The sequence below is a fragment of the Cyanistes caeruleus genome, chromosome Z (genome assembly GCF_971803275.1).
Source record: "Cyanistes caeruleus chromosome Z, bCyaCae1.hap1.1, whole genome shotgun sequence".
NCBI classification, from domain to species: Eukaryota; Metazoa; Chordata; class Aves; order Passeriformes; family Paridae; genus Cyanistes; species Cyanistes caeruleus.
Window position 1 is genome coordinate 70,601,753 of NC_141732.1, and position 19,519 is coordinate 70,621,271.

The 19,519-nt window shown below is 45.4% G+C and overlaps 2 protein-coding genes and 1 long non-coding RNA gene across 3 annotated transcripts in view; 1 reads left to right on the plus strand and 2 right to left on the minus strand.

Annotated features, from left to right (window-relative positions):
• Positions 1 to 5,667: 5,667 nt before the first annotated feature.
• Positions 5,668 to 7,159, minus strand: RXFP3 (relaxin family peptide receptor 3). The gene has a single exon (XM_023943922.2). The coding sequence runs from the start codon at positions 7,073 to 7,075 to the stop codon at positions 5,741 to 5,743; it is 1,335 nt and encodes a 444-aa protein (XP_023799690.2). The 5' UTR covers positions 7,076 to 7,159; the 3' UTR covers positions 5,668 to 5,740.
• A 2,956-nt stretch (positions 7,160 to 10,115) lies between these two features.
• Positions 10,116 to 14,301, minus strand: LOC147648559 (uncharacterized). Its single transcript, XR_015280312.1, has 2 exons — positions 14,216 to 14,301; positions 10,116 to 12,557 (listed from the first exon to the last, which is right to left on the minus strand). It is a non-coding gene; the product is annotated as an uncharacterized LOC147648559 (long non-coding RNA).
• Positions 14,302 to 15,246: 945 nt separating this feature from the next.
• Positions 15,247 to 19,519, plus strand: part of ADAMTS12 (ADAM metallopeptidase with thrombospondin type 1 motif 12) — a 159,497-nt gene continuing 155,224 nt past the window's right edge. The window contains exon 1 of the mRNA XM_086867666.1: positions 15,247 to 15,835. Within this exon, the coding sequence (XP_086723792.1) occupies positions 15,706 to 15,835 (130 nt within the window). The 5' untranslated portion in view covers positions 15,247 to 15,705. The remainder of the gene's footprint in view (positions 15,836 to 19,519) is intronic.

Below are 19,519 nucleotides of genomic sequence, written 5' to 3' on the forward strand. Positions count from 1 at the left end.
ACTCTACAGTCTCTCCAGGCAACCTTTTCCAATGCTTGACCACACCATTCAAAAGGGTTTTTTTTTTCCCCTTTAAATTTAAATGATGGAATTTCAGGTTTTGCCTATTGCCTCTCTCCCATTCCCTGGACAATACTGGGAAGCGTTTTTTGATTTCATCTTCTTTGATCCCCACCCACATTAGATATTTACACACATTGATAAAGTCCCCAAGCCTTCTCAGGTCCAGGCTGAACACCTCCAGCTCTGTCAGCCTCCCCTCACATGGCAAATGCTCCAAGCCCTCCATCACACTGCAGCCTTCCTGGTAAATAATCCAGAACTGGGTAACCAGGACTGGGCATAGCACTCCAGATGTGTCTCACCAGGCTGAGCAGAGAGGAAGGAGCTTCTCCCCTGACCTGCTGGCAGTGCCCTGCCCGATGGAGCCCAGGATGGCCTTTGCTGCACGGGCCCATTGCTGGCTCAGGTTTACCTTGTCCCCAGCTCCTTCTCTGCTTTCCAGTCGGTTGGACTCCAGCCTATGCTGGTACAGGGAGTGCAGGAATTTAGATTTCCCTTTATCCAGGTGCCTGAGGTTCCTGTCAGCCCATTTCTCCAGCCCATTGAGGACCCCTTGAATGGTGGCACAAACCCCTGGTGTGGGAGCCACCGGTCCTGGTGGCAACATTACTTTTTCACAAGTAATTTTCCACAAGATTCCAGTTTTATCCAGTGTGAGGTTCAGCTGAGTGAAAGTGGAAGGGTTCATTGAACAATGATTTTAGAGGTCAGTGTTGAACAGTTAATTTGATCATTGTACAACTGACCATACTCATTCAGCTGATCTGAAGGAAAAACACAAGTCCTAGGAGAAACAGTATCTCGTCCCAAGAAATAGGTGAGTAAGGGAGTGAGCTGGTATCTGAGTAAGACATCTTTATTTTGTTATTTCCCACACTGAATAGTAATCAGTCCTTTCCAGAACAGAAAGTCAAAGTTTCCAAAAAATTGTTAACTAAAGAAATCGCTTCTGTCTGCAGCTGATATTTTGGCCTAATATTCTCAGCCTGTGAGTTTATATTTTACAGATAAGATTTTGGGAAGGACTATGAGGCTATGCACAGACATAGGCAGAGAAACCTGCTGATGTGTATTATCAGCTGCACTTTAGCACAGGAATGAGTTGAGTGGCTAGTCATGGCACCAACAGCTACTGGGATTATACCTAGAGGAGATTCTTTTAACTGCTCTCATCATGATAAAAATATATTTTCAGTAAACCCCTTTAAATTGAAAAATATGAATTCTCTTTTGAGATATAGCCCTCACTAAAAAAAGAAGATCGAAGCTCTCAATGTAATGTACTTGAGCTGCACCACACCCATATCTATTCCTGCTCTAACTCAGGGATACGAATTAGATCAGAGCTTCTGTGCACGCACTCAATTGAATAATCAAGTTTTAGAGCAGACAGTCGTGAATGGGAATGAAGGGGACTGGACTTTTTTTACTGCTAAAGTGAGTGCCAGAATAACTCACTGTGAAAGTGAAACAGCATTTCCACTGAAGAGGCATTTCAAAGGGAAACCTGGAAATGCAATTGGAGATTGTTATTACATTAAGACCTTGGTTAGTTATTTAAGGAGATGAGATACTTAAGCATCCCTAAAGAATCTAAGTCTTTGCCTGATGAAAATATCCGGTCTTTAAAGGTTTTCTCAGTTTGTCACTAGATGTCAGCCTGCACCTTCGGGTCCCTACCCTTCTATAACCAAGTGCACCTCTCCACCAGCACCCCACCAGGAATCTGTAACAGAAGGAGACCAAGCACAAAAATCTTATCAAGAATTCAGTAAGTATTGTTTTGTATCCTTCAGCAATGTTTATTTTAATACACGAAAAGAGGATTGTTACAAATGAAGATATGAACATTTGTAGGAAACAGTGTTTTTGAAACATGTTGTACTCATTACTTATGAAACCCCGAGATACTCAGTAGAATTTGTTGCTGTTCAGCTGTAATGATCCTCTGAGAGGATCATCATGCTGAAGCCACACACCCTATGCACACAGAGCAACTGTACCCTCTGCCAAGACCCAGGCTGGTGCCCCTGCCCGTGCAACACGGAGCACAGATTTCATGCTGTTAGCTGGGACTCACGGCACAGGTGAAGCAGAATTTCTCTCTGCTCATGCGTTGCTAGAGCAGTGCTCTCTGGCTGTGCTGGATGCACACTGACCTGCACAGCCTGGGCTGATGGTCTGGCCTAAATCAACATTTGGCCAAGTGTGGATGTGTTGTGCCTCTTTCAAACAGCAGATCCATGACTTATGCCTGGTGGATCAGTGGCATGTGAAAGAGCTGCCCACTCATTTCACTGTCCAGTCCCTACACACTCTCAAGGTATTTTCATGTTTGGGTGATTTGCCAAATGGGAGGTCTTTTTGTCTCAAGTGATCAGACACCTGGGGTTTCCTCTGAGAATGGTACACTGGTACTCTGGGCTAACTATGTGTTGTTCATAATGTGAACCTGTTTTACTATGTTGTTTTCCTGGCACAAAATTATGTCTACACTAACATCCACAAAAGCACATAGGTTTTGCCATGCTGAACACCAGAGAGGCTGTCTTTCAGGCAGCTTGCTATCTACTGAGATTCATAGTTACACTTTAGACACTTGTTCAGCTCTTTATTAAATGCACAAGAATAGTTAAACATTAGATAGGGAAGAAATTTCCAGCAAGTTAAGCAAGAAATCACGCTGTTCAAAAGCAAACAGTAGAAGAGCATCTGTGAGATTCCTCCCATGTCCTTAATTTAGATACTTTTCCTGGTCTACAGAAACACAATTATCTCTCTCTGAACTCTAGACTTAAGAGCTCATGGTATCCTTTTCTCATACAATTGTGCAACTTTCTTCACCTGCAACACAGATATTAGGGCTTTCTCCCAGAACAGAAATGCAGCTTTTTGCAAATTCTTGAGCACATTAAGCTGGTTTACCTGCAGATCTAGAAAGACGTCAGGTTCCTGGATAGCATACTGGAATTCTAATTGAACCAGGACCTGGGAGCAAGTTAACCACTATTCTTGGGAAGGGGAGACCTAGAACCCAGATCTGGATTCAATTTCTATTCTGTATTTGCAGTGAAAAAAAAAAAATAAAGAAATCTCCACAATTCCTCTTTGGACATTACACTCTAGCCACTGTGCTGCCAAGAAGAGTTTGAGGGCTTTCACTGCCCATATGATCCAGCAACAGAGAGCAACTCAGGCAACAAGGAACTGTTTCAAGCCAGTTCACACTCACAAAGTGGACCAGAGATTCAACCATTCCCCTGGGATGTGAGAAAGGGGAAACTGAATCTCTCAAGCTGTGGGGGATAGCTATGCCCACTAATTTAGCATTTCATAAGGGAATAGGAAGGAGCATAATCCACACTCACACTGAAGCTGGGACAGAAGCAGCACATCCAGGCACAGATTCAAAGGGATGCGGGGGAATGAGTTGAGTTCACAGCCGCTTCTGACTTAATGTGGCCTGGCACAGGGTCTTCTGTGTTGGGATGCAGAGTTGCTTCCCTCACAGGATACACACTGTGGCCAGTCACAACAGAGATATCCCCATAAAGCACAGAAATAAGTGCTACAGAATTAAGCAGATTCAGGCATGCTCAGGAACAGATTTCTAGGCACAAAAATTTCACTAGAAAAAACTTAAGTACCTACAAACTTCACTGGTCAACCAAGTCAGGATTTAGGAGGTTAGAGAGGCAGTTGTACAGTACTTAGATGCTCAAGTTCTTCTGTGAATATGTCTGATGTCTTCGGAGTCTTTGCATCTGTGTAAGTACGCCCATCAGCTGCCAGCTCACTTTTGCTGTTCCTCTTCAGACCACTTGTAAATCAATATCTTCCCAATTAGCAAATGCCTGAGGCTGGAGAAGTCTTACCTGCCCTGAAAAAAAGATAACAACTTCTCCTTGCAAGTAGCAGAACCAGCTGCTTTCAGACCAAACACAAATTTTACAACAGGAGTTACCAACACGTACAGTATACCTAACGGAGTCTGAAAAGTGTAATTGCCACTGTGGTGTTGCAGTTTTCTCTGGATACAAATAGCAAGTTTGCTCTATTTCAGTATTTAGAAGTGACAAACAACCCTCTGCATAAATACCTTTTTAGCAGAATTGGGCAGCTGTTGGAGTTAGACTGCAAGGAAAGGGATTGGAAATAGAAAACAGCTTTCAAAATTGTATTTAAATAATCATCTTATATGAACTACTAGGGATTAATGAACTTCTTTTCTGAAAACAAAACCAGAAACACATTTTTCTATAGTTTAAAACAAGTATTTTCATATTTTGATTTCAAATTTTTTCTCATAATTATTTTTTTTAAGAAGTAGATATATAGCCTTATCACAAAAACTTTCACAGCTTAAAAATACACTTTTTTAATCCCCCTGAAAGTTTGATTCAGATAAGCTTCAAATTATTTCCCAGAACAGAGGCTGGAAAAGGCCAATCCCTGATATTCTCTAGGCTACATAAGCACTGTAGGCCTTAGGGCTGCTCAGACTAGAGGAACTTCACTTCATTGAAACACTGGCAAGAGTCAGTGCAAACCCTCAGCAGAACTAAAACCTTTGTGCTTGGTCTTAAGTGAATCTAGAAGTATCCCAGAGCAGGTGATTTGAAGTAGCTAGGATTGTTTCTTTTTCCCCTTGTTTTTTTGTTGTTTGGTTTGTTGTTTTTTTTTTTTTAAATTTTATTTACAGTTGTGCTGATTTCCTGAAGTGAAATATGAACAGTCTGAAGTGCAGCAAAAATTAAGCCTGCAACCTCAGTGCCCTGGGAGAGATGCTGTCTTGCTACACATGGTCTGGGGATGTAAGATTTCCTTTCCCCTCAGTGGCCTGGAGAGAAGCTGGGGAACACTGGAACATAGGAGTATTAGGGAGCTCACACCCTCCCTCCAAACCCAGGCAAAGAAACCCCCCATGAAGATGCAAACTCTGTCCTTGGGCTTCTCCTTGTCTGTCTGCTCTATACTCTGGCAGCAGCTGAGATGGGGGTAGCTAGAAAAACAGATCCTGCACTGACCTGGAGGGAGCACAGTGTTCCTTGTCCCTGCTCTTTCCTAAGTCCCTAGAAGAGGCGAAAGGCACAAAGCCTGAACAAGCAGGAGCTTTGTACCCACTTGTCCTGGCTGTTCCCCCATGGGCAAGTTTGAAATAGAAAAGAGGCTGTCTGATCCCTGTGCCCTCAGTGGAGCCCAGGGAGCAGTAACCAGTCAGGCCTGCACCATTTACAGGGTCCTGCAGCAGGGACAAGGCAGCTCAGCTCCCTCTCCCTGCCACGGTGGGAGGGCTGCTTGCAACTCCAGCTTGAGGGGATGTGGTTTCAGCCTTCCAACCTCTGTCCACCCCAACTAGCCCCTGTGGTGCTTTGCGCATCCTGCATCATCCCTGGCAGGGGTCCCATTACCCTCATTAGTTCTTGTTCCCCAGCACAGGTACAAGCACTAAAAGGCATCTCATAGAGACACCCCACCTAGTCCTGTTCTCCAGCTCAGGGTGTATCTTCCAGACAAGGTCCTTCAAGTGTCTCCAAGGGCAGACAAAACAGCAAAAGAGCATCTCTCACACAGAAGTCCTCATTTAGTCATCCCTCCTCCCCTTGTCCTGACTAGGCATTCAATATCCCCAGGCCACATCTGGCACTGTCCCACCCCCCCAGAGCCCCCTGCCATCTCAGCAGTGATGCTCCATGGAGCCAACAGGCAGCAGGTCGTAGCGGCTGTTGTACATCACCACCCCGGGGGGGTAATAGGCCACCTCTGCCTGGACAGCTGCAGCGCGGGCAGCAGCAGGGGCAGGGTGGACAGGCATCACGGCATGCAGGGCTTGCTCCTCCTTCTCAGGCTTGGTGGTGTCAGTGAACGGGCGCATGGTGGTGAGGGAAGGTGAGGTGATCCTCCAGAGGAGGCTCTTCAGTGCCTTGCGGAACTCCCTGCGCATGAGGCAGTAGAGGATGGGATTGAGGCAGCTGTTGGAGTGTGCCAGGCACACGCTGATGGGGAAGATGTACACTTGGGAGAGAAAGTACTCGTTACTGAAGGGCACTATGTTGAGCTTGATGAGTATCCCCCATGTTGTAAGTGCTTGGTTAGGCAGCCAGCACAAGAAGAAAGACAGCACCACGATGGACACTGACCTAGTCACTTTGGAGCGGCGCTTGATTCTGGGGCCGCTGCAGGTGCTGCCCACATGCTTGTCACTGATGAAGCGCACCAGGAGCAAGTAGCAGAGACAAATGATGACCAGTGGCACCACAAAGCCCAGCAGCACCTTCTGGATGTGGTACAGACCCAGCCAGAACTGGGCATTGCTGCCTCGGCCCTCTGGGAACTTGACAAGACAGAGAACATCATCAAAGACAGTGGCAGTGGTGGAAAAAATGGCATGGGGCAGAGAAGCCAGGACAGCTGACAGCCAGATGAGTGCACAAAGCCACTTGGCAGAGCAGCAGCCACCCAGTGGGTCACCTCGACGCTGATTTTTCAAGGCTGAAGCTACAGAGCGGTATCGAGCCACACTCATAGCAGTGAGAAAGAATACACTGGCATACATATTCATTGCTGTCACATAGGAGACGATCTTACACATTGCCTTCCCGAAGAGCCAGTTGAAGTCCAGCGCGTTCTCCACTGCCCAGAATGGCAAGGTCAGCACAAACTGGAAGTCAGTCACTGCCAGGCTGGTGACAAAGAGGTTGATGGAGGATTTCCTCCAGCCTTGCTTGCTTTTCATCAGGTAGAGCACCAGCAGGTTGCCCACCAGTCCCAGGGCACACACCACGGAGTACACCAGGGAGATGACAATCCGCACCACGTCGGAACTGTCCCCCTGCATCCCGTCGGCTCGCTCCAGGTTGATCGTCTTGAACTGCAAGAAGGACACGTTGCTCCCGTTGTCCATCTGAGCGCTCTCCAGGAAGCCCAGCGGCGCGTCCCAGGATTCCGCGTCCGCTCCTTCCTTTATGCCAGCGGCTGGGGAGCAGGCACTGCGCTCGCAGGGCTCGCCCATCCCATGCTAGGGTGGGAGACGGGTCTGCGGGAGCTTTTCCCCCAGGGGCTGATGAGCGGCGGCGTGCGGGCTGCCGGAGCGGCGGCAGGGTGGAGGAGCGCGCGTTGCCGGCAGTGCGCTGGCACGGCTGGCGCCGCTCGGCTCCGCGCCGCGCTTTTATCCGCGCCGGCGGGGCGGGGCATGCGCGGTGGGCGCGGAGCTCTCCCGGGTGCTGAGCGCGCCCCGCTGCTCTCAAGGCTGCTCCCGCGGGTCGCCCCCGTCTCGTACTGTCTCGTCCCGTCCCGTTCCGTTCTGTTCTGTTCCGTTCTGTCCCGTCCCGTCCCTTCGCCTCCCGCACACCTGGCCCCGCGTGTGAATCAGCCGGGCGCTCCCGGGGACCTGGTGCGGCAAGAGCCCGGCCAGGGGCGATGCCCTCTCCCCGCTCCCCGCGGTCACGCTCTCTCCCCCGATATGATCCCCCACCTCCCGATGCGATTCCCACTTTCTCCCCGATGTGATTCTCCCCGATCCCGATAGGATTCCCGTCCCCGAAGTGGTCCCCGCGGATCAGCTCTCACAAAACCATTCCCCTCCTGCGTGGGGACAAGTTTTGGGAATGTCGCACCTTCACCGAGCCGCCGGGTGACGGGGAAACCACCCGCGCTTTTCGCTTGAGAAACCCCGGCATCGAGCCGGACCGCGCCTCGCCCTTCCCTGAATGACCGCACTCCGGACAGGGACCCACGAACGCCTCTCCTGCTTCTGGGGCTTCGGGAGACGGTGTCTCTCCCTCATTTTAAAGCGAACGGCACGGACAACGAAGATGTAAAGCCCAGCTCTCGGGGCAGCGCTTGGGCGAAGGCGAGGCAGCAGCCACCGCTTCCCCGGAGGCAGAGGGATCCCGCCCGCAGGGGGCCCCCCTGCCTTGCGCGGGGCCAGAAAATCGCTTCCCCACCGAGTCTGCCGCAGGAACAGAGAGCAACCCATGGGAATAGGAACTGAGGCTTTCCTTCTGCTGTTCCGCTTTTAAATAAATCAAGATAACTGCGCATTTTGAAACCCAAATAGATTCTGAATATACCTAAGTAAAGCACTGTGAATCAGTCATCTGGGGGAGATTTATGGAACATTTAACAAGTATATTATTTCTCCGTTGATTTATCTCACTGAACTTCCTGCAAAGACATAGTCATGTGTGCTATTTGTTATCATCACTTTGATTTGTATCTGCAGGGACCCTGTAAAAGTATCAGTATAGTATGGGAGTGTTAAAGGGGAGCCAAAGTAATCAGGAAGTTTTATGCATCACTCATATTACTTATAATAAGGGTGCAATTTACTGGAATTAGCAATGCAAGGCTCTGGGAAGGTTTAGTCTGTAGATTGCTTACTATAATAAATAGCTTGGTACTAAAATGACAAAAAAAAAAAAAAAAGAAAAAAGAAAATGAAAGTGAAAAAAAATGGACCATCAGAACACTGACCACATCAAGCCTCAAAAAATGGACCCCTGGCATTTTTTCCTGTCATAGTTTAACCCCACTCATTCACTCTCCCACCAACAGAATTGGGCAGAGAGTTGGAAGGGTAAAGTAGTTCAGCCATCCCCAGGAGAGCAGTGCCCATCACATCCAAGTGTCACTTGGGAAGACATATGTCATCACGCCAAACATGTCCCCTTCCCTCTTCTTCCCTGCACTTTATATCCTGAACAAGATGTCACAGGGTCTGGAATGGCCCTTTGGTCACTTGGGGTCACCTCTCCTGGCTGTGTCTCCTCCCGGTCTCCCAAGCACCCCCAGCTTCCCTGCCAGCGTGGCAGTGTGAGAAGCAGGAAAGGCCTTGGCTCTGTGTAAGCTCTGCTCAGCAGTAACTAAAACATCTCTGTGTTACCATCAATGTGTTCAGTACAAACCCAAAACATAGCTCCACACCAGCCACGTTGAAGAAAATTAACTTCACCCCAGCCAAATCCAGCACATCTTCACAATTTTTCCAAATCAGATTTTGGTCCTAGGTTTCCATACCTCTTAATCACTGACTAGGGTTGCATCTGGGTGGCATTTTCAATACACAGCATTAAGTTGCATCTCTCAGCCTGCTGAATGGCAACAGTTTTTCAAATTCTTTCAACCAGAGGAAATCATCCTTGCAGTGAAATTTAACAACCCCATTAGTTCCATCAGTGTTCCACAGTTGACTGTAAAACAGTGCATGCAGAAGAGAAAGCCACTGATCCCCTAAAACCAGTAGAATCATCATATAAACAAGCAACATGTAAATGCTGAGTTTCAACCTGACCTGCAGAGCTTCTGAAAACAGTGCACAGGGTGAGGTGCTCCCCAGCCCACTGCAGCAATGACTGCCTTAGCACTAGAGTCAGCACCTAGCCAAAAACAAGGTTAGTAAAATATGTTAAATAAGCAAGTTCTTGTTCAATTTTCCCTCTCCACTTAGTCCTCCTACTATTAGCCCCAAGGTAAAAACAATCTGTAATCAAGCCATGCAGAGACTATGGCAGGTTCATTCGGTAAATTATTAGTGAGAATGATAGTGCAGAAGTGGATTTTTTTTCTAGATTGAATTCTAGAAATTCTAGAAAATCAATTCTCAATGATGAGACCTATTCTCATCATATTGCTACCTTCACACCCAATTTTAAATATGTCACTGGAAAACATGCAGCAAACATGTGTTGCATAGAATAATTTCTGCTACCATTTCTTCTGTTTGGCACGCCTTGTTGCTATATTGCTGAGACTGAACAGTAGTAATGATTCAGAAAGGGGAAGAAGAGGGAAATAATGTCCAACCTTATACTGCATTTTCTTTTAGTCACCCAGAGAAAGCAACAGAGTGTGAACTGAGTTACCTCCTGGGAACACTGGTAGTGGATTTTGAACTCAGGTCTCCAAGTGTGAAATGATTGTTCAAGGTTTTTGCTCATGTTTTGACCCCCAGAAAAGTTCCTTTTTAGTCTTGGGTGGCTTTTCTTTTTCTTTTGTCAATCTTCATTTCAGACAAGTTTTAGAGGCAGGTAAGGGAGCTTGCAACACTTAGATGAATAATAAAAGAAATATTTGCTGAATAATTTATTTAACACACTGCCAGAACACTGCCATAGCTGAAAAAAATGTTTAAAAAAGCCATCAGCTACTTTCAAAAAGTATTGCAAAACTCCTCAGATACAGTCACAAAGGTTATTGTTCCGGAAGATATTGTCATCTGTTGACTCCCTGTTCGCTTCACCCAAATGCTGCCAAAGCTATGTGTAACTTTCCAGAGTCTTCATTTTATCCAAGTGTCAGTGTAATTGGTGTTACTTACTCAAACTTCCTCAAAACTCTAGCAAACTTGACAGGCAGAGGCTTCCATGATGCACTCTGGTAATAATGGTGAAAAAATGGCTGTTTTGTATATTTTGTTAATCTCAAACAAACCAGGCTGAGGCTTTTTTTGCATATACATAGCACCATGCTAAAATAATCCACGGGGCTAAGATTGCTAGTTTGCCTGCAGACAGCACCAATCACTGCAGGAGACTTAAAAAGGCTTTCACTTGTTCAGACCACCAACAGAAACTGCCCATTGGTTTTGACTTTATTGTGTCACTGTCCTGCAAGTGTTTCTCAAATAGCATTAAAATTTTTTTTAGTCATATATGCCAAATAAACATTTCCTGAAAATGGTAATTTTCCTACAATTTACCCCAAAGAATTCCTATAATTTTTCATTCCCTTTACAGACCTCAAACACAAACAAAAGATTTATTATAATTACAACAGTGACTGAACCAGCTGTATGCTCCTCTGAAATATTTTGGCAAGGGAGATGGTGTTCTGTTTTCAATATGAAGGGCATTTTTATAGCTTAAAGCAGATTTTTAAAATATTGAATGCATCACTAAATGCAGAAACATGAGACAATTTCTCAGGATATTTTTGTAGCAGTAAGAGATTTTAATTATTTTTTTTTTGCATTTGACACACTGAAGCAAAAAATAGGAATACTAAAGTTCTAAAAAATATTTTATTAAAAATATTTACTAGTGTGTGTGATTTAAACGGGCTCTACATTATTTAAATGTTGCATTCTTGCAACTGAGTTCTGTTTTATGAGTAATTCTTTTTATGGCATCTTCTCTCAAACAAAATTCTGGATCAGGAGAAGGAAACTAGAAAACAGGAAAGGGATATTTCATATTTATTATATTAAATATTTTATATTTAGTTTTTCTGTTCTAATTTCTGGAACCAATGGGGTCTTGTTTTTGTATTAGCTAAGGCCTCCAATCTCATCCTTCTGACCAAATTCAGACAGTAACTGTTAACAGTTACATTTTCAACTGAATTTCACAACTCTACCTTCTCCACCCTGAGAGTGAACTTGGGTGACTTGATGTGTGTCCAGCACTGGAAGCTTGGCAATTCTCTTAAAAGTGTAGTAGGAAATGGATACAGGCTTTCATTACAAAATCTCAGATAATACAATGGTCATACCATGATTCCAGGACCACAGACATATTCTCCAGAAAGTATTATTTTGACAGAGAAATAGGTTTTAATAAAACAGAACAAAACCAAACCCCGCAAAATGAAACAAATAATCCCCCAAAGACTTTGATTATGTTCATCATCCTCTCATCATTTGCTTTCCAGGCAAGTGCTTTCATCATTTGCTTTCTAGACTATTGAGAATATATTTTTCAGGCACTAACTTTCATAAAAGATAATTCAAAGTGATCTGTTGCTCCAGAAACATGCTTTTATTTGGTTTATATGGATAGTATGACCAATGAGCTTGTAAGCTCACATAGTGCAAGCATGAAATTATATTTTTTTAAATTAGCTCACCAGTTATAAAAAAACAATCCACAACTGAAGACTGACTAGAAATCTGAGTGTGAGCATACAAAAAAACCTTCATGTTAAAGAATCACTGACTACTTTAGAGTTTGCTTCATTCTCTGACTTAAATCTGCCCATGGACATACCAGAAGTGGAATGTCAGCAAATACATTTTTTTTCTTGCAAGAGTAACTTATGAAGTTCCAAAACTCTGTAAAGACTTTAATGAAATGTAAGTTGAGAGATCCAACAGTGCCTCTGGCTCAATTTCCAATAGTTAGCTGTGTTAAGAGGCTGCATCTCTAATGAGAAATAGGGAATAAGACTAAAGATTAGAAAAAGATACATTTTAAAAAGTGTACTCACAAACTTCTGTATAAATCTGGCAGAGAAATAATACATCAACAGTGGCAATTACCCATCAAATTCCACAGGGTCCTTGGGATTCCGAGTCACTCTCAGTTCATTTCCTTGCCAAGAGTCACAGAATCATAGAACAGTCTAAGCCCACCACATCATGTGTGATACACCTTCTTACCATGTCTAGTCTAACCAAGCTGTAAGCTGTCTGGATAGCTGATAGTCAGGTCTGGACAGTGTTTCACCTTGGATGTGACAGACAAGGATGTGTTGTACTCCAGAGGTATCTCTTCTCCCTGTTGACCGCAGAAGCAGAGCAACTGTGTATTATATAATTTTACATCTTTAAATTTTGAGGAGACTCACATTCCTAGTAAAATTTCCTAACTGTCTTCACATGGACTTTATTTTGTAGCAACTCCTCCATGCCAAATCATATAATTTGTGTTTTAGTTCCTCACTGCTCAGAACCTCTGCTTTTCTGTCTCTCTGTAAACATTCCTACATACATATAAATTGCAATATATAATTATTTTATGGCTGTCCTGGAAGTCTGCTTAAATTTGAAAGAGTCCAGAATTGTTTCTGGTTTGTCAGTCCACGATTGATTGTGTCTCCTGATTGTGGCTTTTCAATAAATGTACAGGCTATTCTGTGAGGAGCTGCACCTACTGAACAGCAATAGCTCTGTTGCCACAAGAACACAGATGATGTGGTGCTGTATTCTTTTTCTTTTTATAACTGAAGTTGAGTTAGCGAAAAAACTCTCACTTTCTTTCAAAAAAGACTCCAAAACCTCAGGTAACACCTCTTTGGAACAGGAAACCATTGGAAGATGCAGTGCCATAAATTCTGTTCACTTAGAATAGCTGGCCTCAGTATGTACTCACATCAGGAGAGCGCTTTCTACTTGTGCCATTGCTTCACAATTTGACGGTTTTCAGTTGGTTCAGACGTAGTTTTCTCCTTAGTAGCTGGTACAGTGCTGTGTTTTGGACACTGTGTCAGCTACAGCCACAGCATCACTGAAGAAGGAACCCTACTGTCCCCCAGGGTATTTTCGGACACTACACCCAGTGAATCATTTTTCCTGTGTATGTGCATGCTGGCAGAAAGCCGAGGGAGTTATAGATGTCAGACCAGATTCCCACAGCTCTCTTTCTCCACTCTGTAAGACTTTTCAATCTACAAATTTTTGTCATTTAAAAAAAAAATAAATAAAAAAAATCATCAAATCAAAACAAAACTCATTCCCACAAACTCTCATGAGTTCTTGAAGCTTTTAGTTCTCCATCACTTCCAGGGCTGGAGAGAATTACAGTCAACAGGAACTAAGGTTTCCTGCTGAGGAAGAAACCTGAGGAAGATGGAATCCTGCATAAAATACTAGTTGCCTCACATTAGATTCACCTACCAGTGAACACCTACCTAAAGAGATGACTGAAAGTAAAAGCAAATGTCACAGAAGAGCTATTTTTCTGATGGTCTTTAAGAAGTATGTCAAACCAGTACTTTGTAAACATATGCCCATCCCCTGAACTGTCATATCTTCTTTCCACTGCTCCTAGCCTGTTCTCCTCATTTTACAGTATTTTTCCTTTTTATTTCATTTGGTGTAGTTACTTCCTTATTTGCCCACTGAATTATCTTAAAATATTAATGTCAAATTGTGTGGCTTTTTTTATGCAACAATTGTAAAATGCTTTTTAGATGTTAAATATCACATATATATAATATCAATTCCAGGTCACACTTAGCTTTAAATTAATTTCAGGGAAATACTGATAAAGAACTAAGCAGGCTATAACACCCAGTCTCACAAAACAGCTTCTTGCCCGCTGTGTGACTAGACTAAGAATCCTAATGGCAAGAGCACCAGGAAACTTGTCACTGTAACAGATGAGATAATATCAGTCATGTGCACAATATTGGGCATACATATTGAAATAAATACCTTACAATTAATAAATTTTCTCTTAGCAAGTGCTGTTGGATATCAGATATCTCATGTCTTTTGCATGGTCTGTGTCCTTTGGCTGTCTAGAAGAGAGCATAGAATAATTCCTAAATCAATTAACACTCTTATAAATATGGTCTGTTTCCAGAGTTACCTGTCTGAGTCCTGGGGGAAACCACATTTTTTTTTCTGATTTAGAAAACCTTGGAGCTTTAACTGTTTTTTGCATTTTTGTGCTCTTGAGTCTGGAGCTCACAGTTCTTACAGCTAACACAGTTGGACTGCAGCAGCCATTCATCTTGAGAAAACTGAGCAGAGAAACAAGCATAATTAAGCACAGATTAGTATGAAAGTAAACTAGAAGCCCATGGTGGAGTCACCTTTAAGCAGGAGGCTATCAAAGCAGATGAGAAACCCAGTCCAGGTCTCAAAGACAGGACAGCATCAAAACGTGCACCCACCTGTGGAGCCTTTGCCAGGCAGTAATCACAGCAGATGCAACATAAGGAGACTCCTGGCAGAGAGCACATGGCATGTACTTAAAAATGTAGATGCCAAGGCTATCTATTTGGGAACTTTGTGTTCAAAGAGAGGACACTCAGAAGTAACCCTGATGTGCTAGCATACTGCTGAAACACAGAATGGTCTCAGCACCTTGAGGAGTCTTAAGCTGCATCAGCGGAGTTTTAGGCTTGACATTAGAAGAACTCCTTAACAAGGAAGGATGATAAGACTTTGGCATGGACTGCCCGGGGAGGTGGTGAAGTCAGCATCCCCGGAGGGGTTTAAGAAAGCACTGGATGTGGCTCTTAGTACCATGGTCTACTTGACATTTTATTATTCAGTCACAGGCTTTACTCAATGATGGCAGAGGTCTTTTCCAGCCTAGCTGACTGCGACTCTGTGAGGCAGCCTGGAAACTGGGCTCTGGCTGCTGGGCCCGAGGGTCCATGGAGTACGGGGTGCTTCAGCCGGGGAAACCCCCGCCATCCCCTCCGGCCGTGTCAGAAAGCGGTGGAAAACGGGTCAAACTCCCGCGTGCCTCCAACCCTTTCTCCCGCGGCTGGGGACCCTCTGCCAGGGCGTGTGCGGGGCTGCGAGGCGCCCTGCCCCGGCCCCTCAGCGGAGACCACCGGCGTCAGAGCCGGGAGGCGATGCTGCCGTGTGCGGGCGGCCCTCCCCATGGGCTCCGGCCGCCGTGGAGGGCGGAGAGGGGCGGCAGCCCCTGTTGGCGGCCTCGCCTCTCCTCCCTCCCCGCCGGCCCGGCCCGGTTCGTCCGGCCGCGTTAACCCCGGCGGCTCCGAGGCGGAGGCTCCCGGGAGCTGCTCCCTCCCCACAGCCCTCCTTCCTCCGCCGGCAGAAACCAGACACCGGGACGGCCCCGCGCAGCCCTTGTGCGGAGCGGCGCCTGTGTCCGGCGGCGCCGGAGCGGCCCGGCCATGCCGCGGCCCCGATAGGCGCCCCGCTCGCAGCTCCCCGCCCGCACCATGCCATGTGTCCCGCGGAGCCGGGCGGCACGCATGGTCTCCCTCTGGCTCCTCGTCCTCCACGCCCAAGCGCCCTGCCTGGGCAGGGCCCCGCCGGCCGGCAGCTCCCCGTTCCCCGACGGCGGGCAAGGTCAGTGGCGGCGGGCGGGCCGCGGCGGGGAGCGGGCCCTGCCGAGGGTGCAGCGGGCCCTGCCGAGGGTGCAGCGGGCCCCGGGACGCTGCTGGGGCGGGAGGGACGGGCAGCCGGGCCGTGTGGGCCCCCGGTGCTCCCCTGGGCGCTGCCGGGACGCGCTGCTCCGCTGCCGGGGCACAGCGCTCCGGCTGCGCCTTCCTGCCGCTCCTGGGCAGGTATCGAGGTTGGCTGTGTAGAGATGAAGGTATTGCCTTTAGCAGGTCTTCCCCGTTTAGAGGCAGCTCTCTAAATTCCAGAATCGTTTTGTGCTACTAAACCGAAGAAGTTTCCTCTCCTGATTATTTATTTTTGAACAAGCGATCGCTTCTGTACCAAAGCAGCAGGCGCTGCTGAAGGATTGGTGTTATCAGGGTTCAACACCCGCTGTGAGTTTCTCACATTCAGTGAGGACGGTAAATTACAAGTCAGACTTCATCCGCAGGAGGGGTTTCTTTGAGGCTGCCCTCACAGTTGGTTATTTTGCCGTGGGGAGTGCAACTCAGGAATTTTCTTTTTTATTTTAGTTTTTGCCTGTTTAAGAAAAATCGTGGCTCCCAAGGGAGAAAAATTATGAGTAGTTGGAGGACTCTGCCTGGTGGTAGAAGACCCAGAAGTATGTGAGGAAATTTTACTTCCTGATGCAATCAACAGCTGTGGTGCTTTCAGTAGAGCTTGAACACAAAAGAAAAAATAATCTGTACCCCTCAGAGAACATGGAAAAGTGTTTCAGTAAGGTGCCTGAAAAGTGAATTTTCAAGTATCCTAAAGTTGGTTCCTTTTGGATTCACTGAAAGTGGATGCTAGCAATAATTACATCTCTGTGCTACATGGGACAGAACAGGATGATTGTGTTAGCATGTAGTGGCTGATTTTCAGGCATTTGGAAATGAATGCAGAATTAATTTAACTTTCTAAGCATGGAAAACAGTCTTTCCCAAGAGTTTGCAAGTAGCATTGAGTAAAGGGGCAGTTAAAAATGTGGCTAATTTTCTACAAAGTAAGGTTTCCTTACAGTGTGAGGTATGGACTGAAATTTGTATGTGGTACAGCTGAAGTGTTCTGCTCTCTCTACATCCCTAAATGTGGTAGATGGGACAGCTGGGGTTGCCCTTCCTGAGCGCTGAAGGCTTGCTCTCTTTCCTGGGTATGATGCTTCCTCAAAGATGAGCCACACTCTTTCCTATCCCAGGGAATGATTTGAAAAGAAGCCAGAGGATCTGAGGGGCAGATGTACTCAAACTACAAAGATGGAGATGAAACAATGGCAAATGATGATGTGTCACATTTTAAACAAATTTTGTCAGGGAACATGTTATGCATTTAAAATAAATTGTGGTTTTCCTGTCATGTGTGATAGATTATGTATGTTTTTCTCTTTATCCTAGTTTATTCACTTTGTGTACAGCTATTCTTAATAAGGCAGTTCTCTGCCGTGTGTGGTGAATTTGAATCCACAGAGGAGCAGAACACACGGGAGGGGCTTTGAATATTATCAGATGTTTTCAATGATGCAGAATTAGGAAGGTCTGCAGGGAAAATTTCTCTGACAACTTAAACAATGCTTGGGCTCCTCAAACAAGTGTGAAGGGCCTGAACACTGCCAGTCCTGTGTTCCCAGAGGGCCTGAGCAGATACTGCGATTGCAGAGCAAAGCTCTGACTCGAAGGTGTGCTGCTCATTGCTTGTTCACAGGACCAAATCAAGCCAGCATGCCCAGGCTCTAGTTTTGCAAAGGCAAAACATTCTCTGTAGCTACACAGCCACCTTTCCTGTCCTGTAAATCCTGAGCAATGCCCACTGGACAGGCAGGACTCCCCTGGAGAGAAGAGTATGCTGGGTGTCCAAGGGAGATGCTGTGACATGCCAGTGCCATGGCTTATCAGTGGCATTCATTATCTCCATTTGTGTTTGCTGCTGCTAAGTTTTATAGGAACTTGTGGTGTTTTAATAAGAATTCATGTAACTGTATGAAAATAGAGGCATTTGGTGTTGAAGGATATAGCCCTTAATTTAATTTTGAGCAGTCTGGGTTGCACGTATTTAGTTCTTCTTTCCTAGAAGGGCAGAAAGGGATCACCAAAATTGTACCTCCCGTTTTTCTTATAGTTAGGATTGCCTTTTACCCAACAGTCTAGGCAAAACTGTACTGATAGTGATTTCTTGCTGAAATATCGTTAGCCTCATCCTGTTAGACTTTTGTGTTGTAGTCTTATTCCCTGTGGTCTTTTGAAGGCTTTTTAATAATTCATTTCTGCAGTTGTATTACAGTTCATTATTATTGCAGCATAATTCCCCTCTCCAGTGACTAAACAAGTATTTAACAAGCATGTGGAAGAAGTTCAGTTTCTCTGCTTTGATAATACAGTGCTTCAGCATTATTTTCCATCTTACTTACGCTGATGGTCTACTTTTCTTTAACCTCTGTAAATAACCTGCTGTAATGTGAAGTAAAAAACTTCCTTGCATAGTTTTAAATCCAAAACCATAAGTATTTGTCTTGCGTGGAGTTCAGCAGTTAGGCCAGAACAAATAAGGTTCAAAGACATCAGGCAACAGCACAGTGACAGTAAATGAGTAAGTTTTCTTTTTAGGAATTTAATTTGATTATTTAATGTGTTGCTCTGGAAACTGTAGAATTGGGGGCCTGGTCTTGCAGCATTCTATGTTAGTCTGACTTTGCTAGCACAGTATGGGATGTGGGACTTCCCAGAAGTCTCACAATTTAACATCTGCAGATAAGCTGTATTTTTGAGTGTTTCTCATCTCTTCCTCCTGTCTTTTTTTTTTTTCCTGCTTCACTGTGGAGTGTGAGTAGAGGGAACCATGGTTTAGCTTCAGTTGCTGAATTATCAGACATCTCACATATTTTGTGCTGTCCACAGGCTGTGCAAACTGCAGGCATGAAGGTGTGCACTGAGTGTCAATGTCTCAGTCCCCTTATGTGGACAAGGGCAGATGTCTCTCAGAACCTGTGGTAGGCATTAGTGTCCATGTTGTCAAGACCTGGCTTTGTGAAGGCCCAAAACCCCACATCTGTGGCTTGTCCTGCAAAGGCTCCAAATCACTGCAGGCTGGTGGGAAGGCTTCTGTACAAAGAAATCTGTTGTGTGAGTGAATAAGCTTGCTTCTGAAGTAAAGGTGCTTCTGACACTAGGGCAGATTTCTGATGTAGTTGTGTATATGCTGGGAGGCCGGGGGTTTTGTGTGTTTTGTTTTGCTTTCATTTCAATTGGAAGGGTTTCAGTGCACGTGTCTCAGGGGTCCGTGGCCTGAGGAAAATCAAGCAGCCACATCTTAAACTAATGAGGACAGCTGAGATGTGTTCCTTCCAGAAGGGGATGAATCTAGACAGCTGCCTGCTTAGGCAGGATTTTTCCTCTGTGACTTTGAAGGAACAGGCAGTGGAGGGAGAAGTGCTTCTAAAAGGATTGCCTAACCAGACCTAGCCTGGAAGCAGCTGGAACAGCCTAATTGCTTTGTTAAGCAGCTTAGTTAATGAATGAAGTGTAGTCACTTCATGTGTAAGTGGCTGGGATTTTGGGTATGAAAAGCAACTCTGCGTAAAGAAGAACTGGATTAATGTGTGTCATCATAACTTCTTTTTAATTAAAAATACTCAGACTGTCATTTCTTGGGTAGAAT

What these genes read in the sequence shown, in the direction of transcription:
- RXFP3 (XM_023943922.2), bottom strand. Translation starts at nt 7,075, where the DNA reads ATGGGCGAGCCCTGCGAGCGCAGTGCCTGCTCCCCAGCCGCTGGCATA.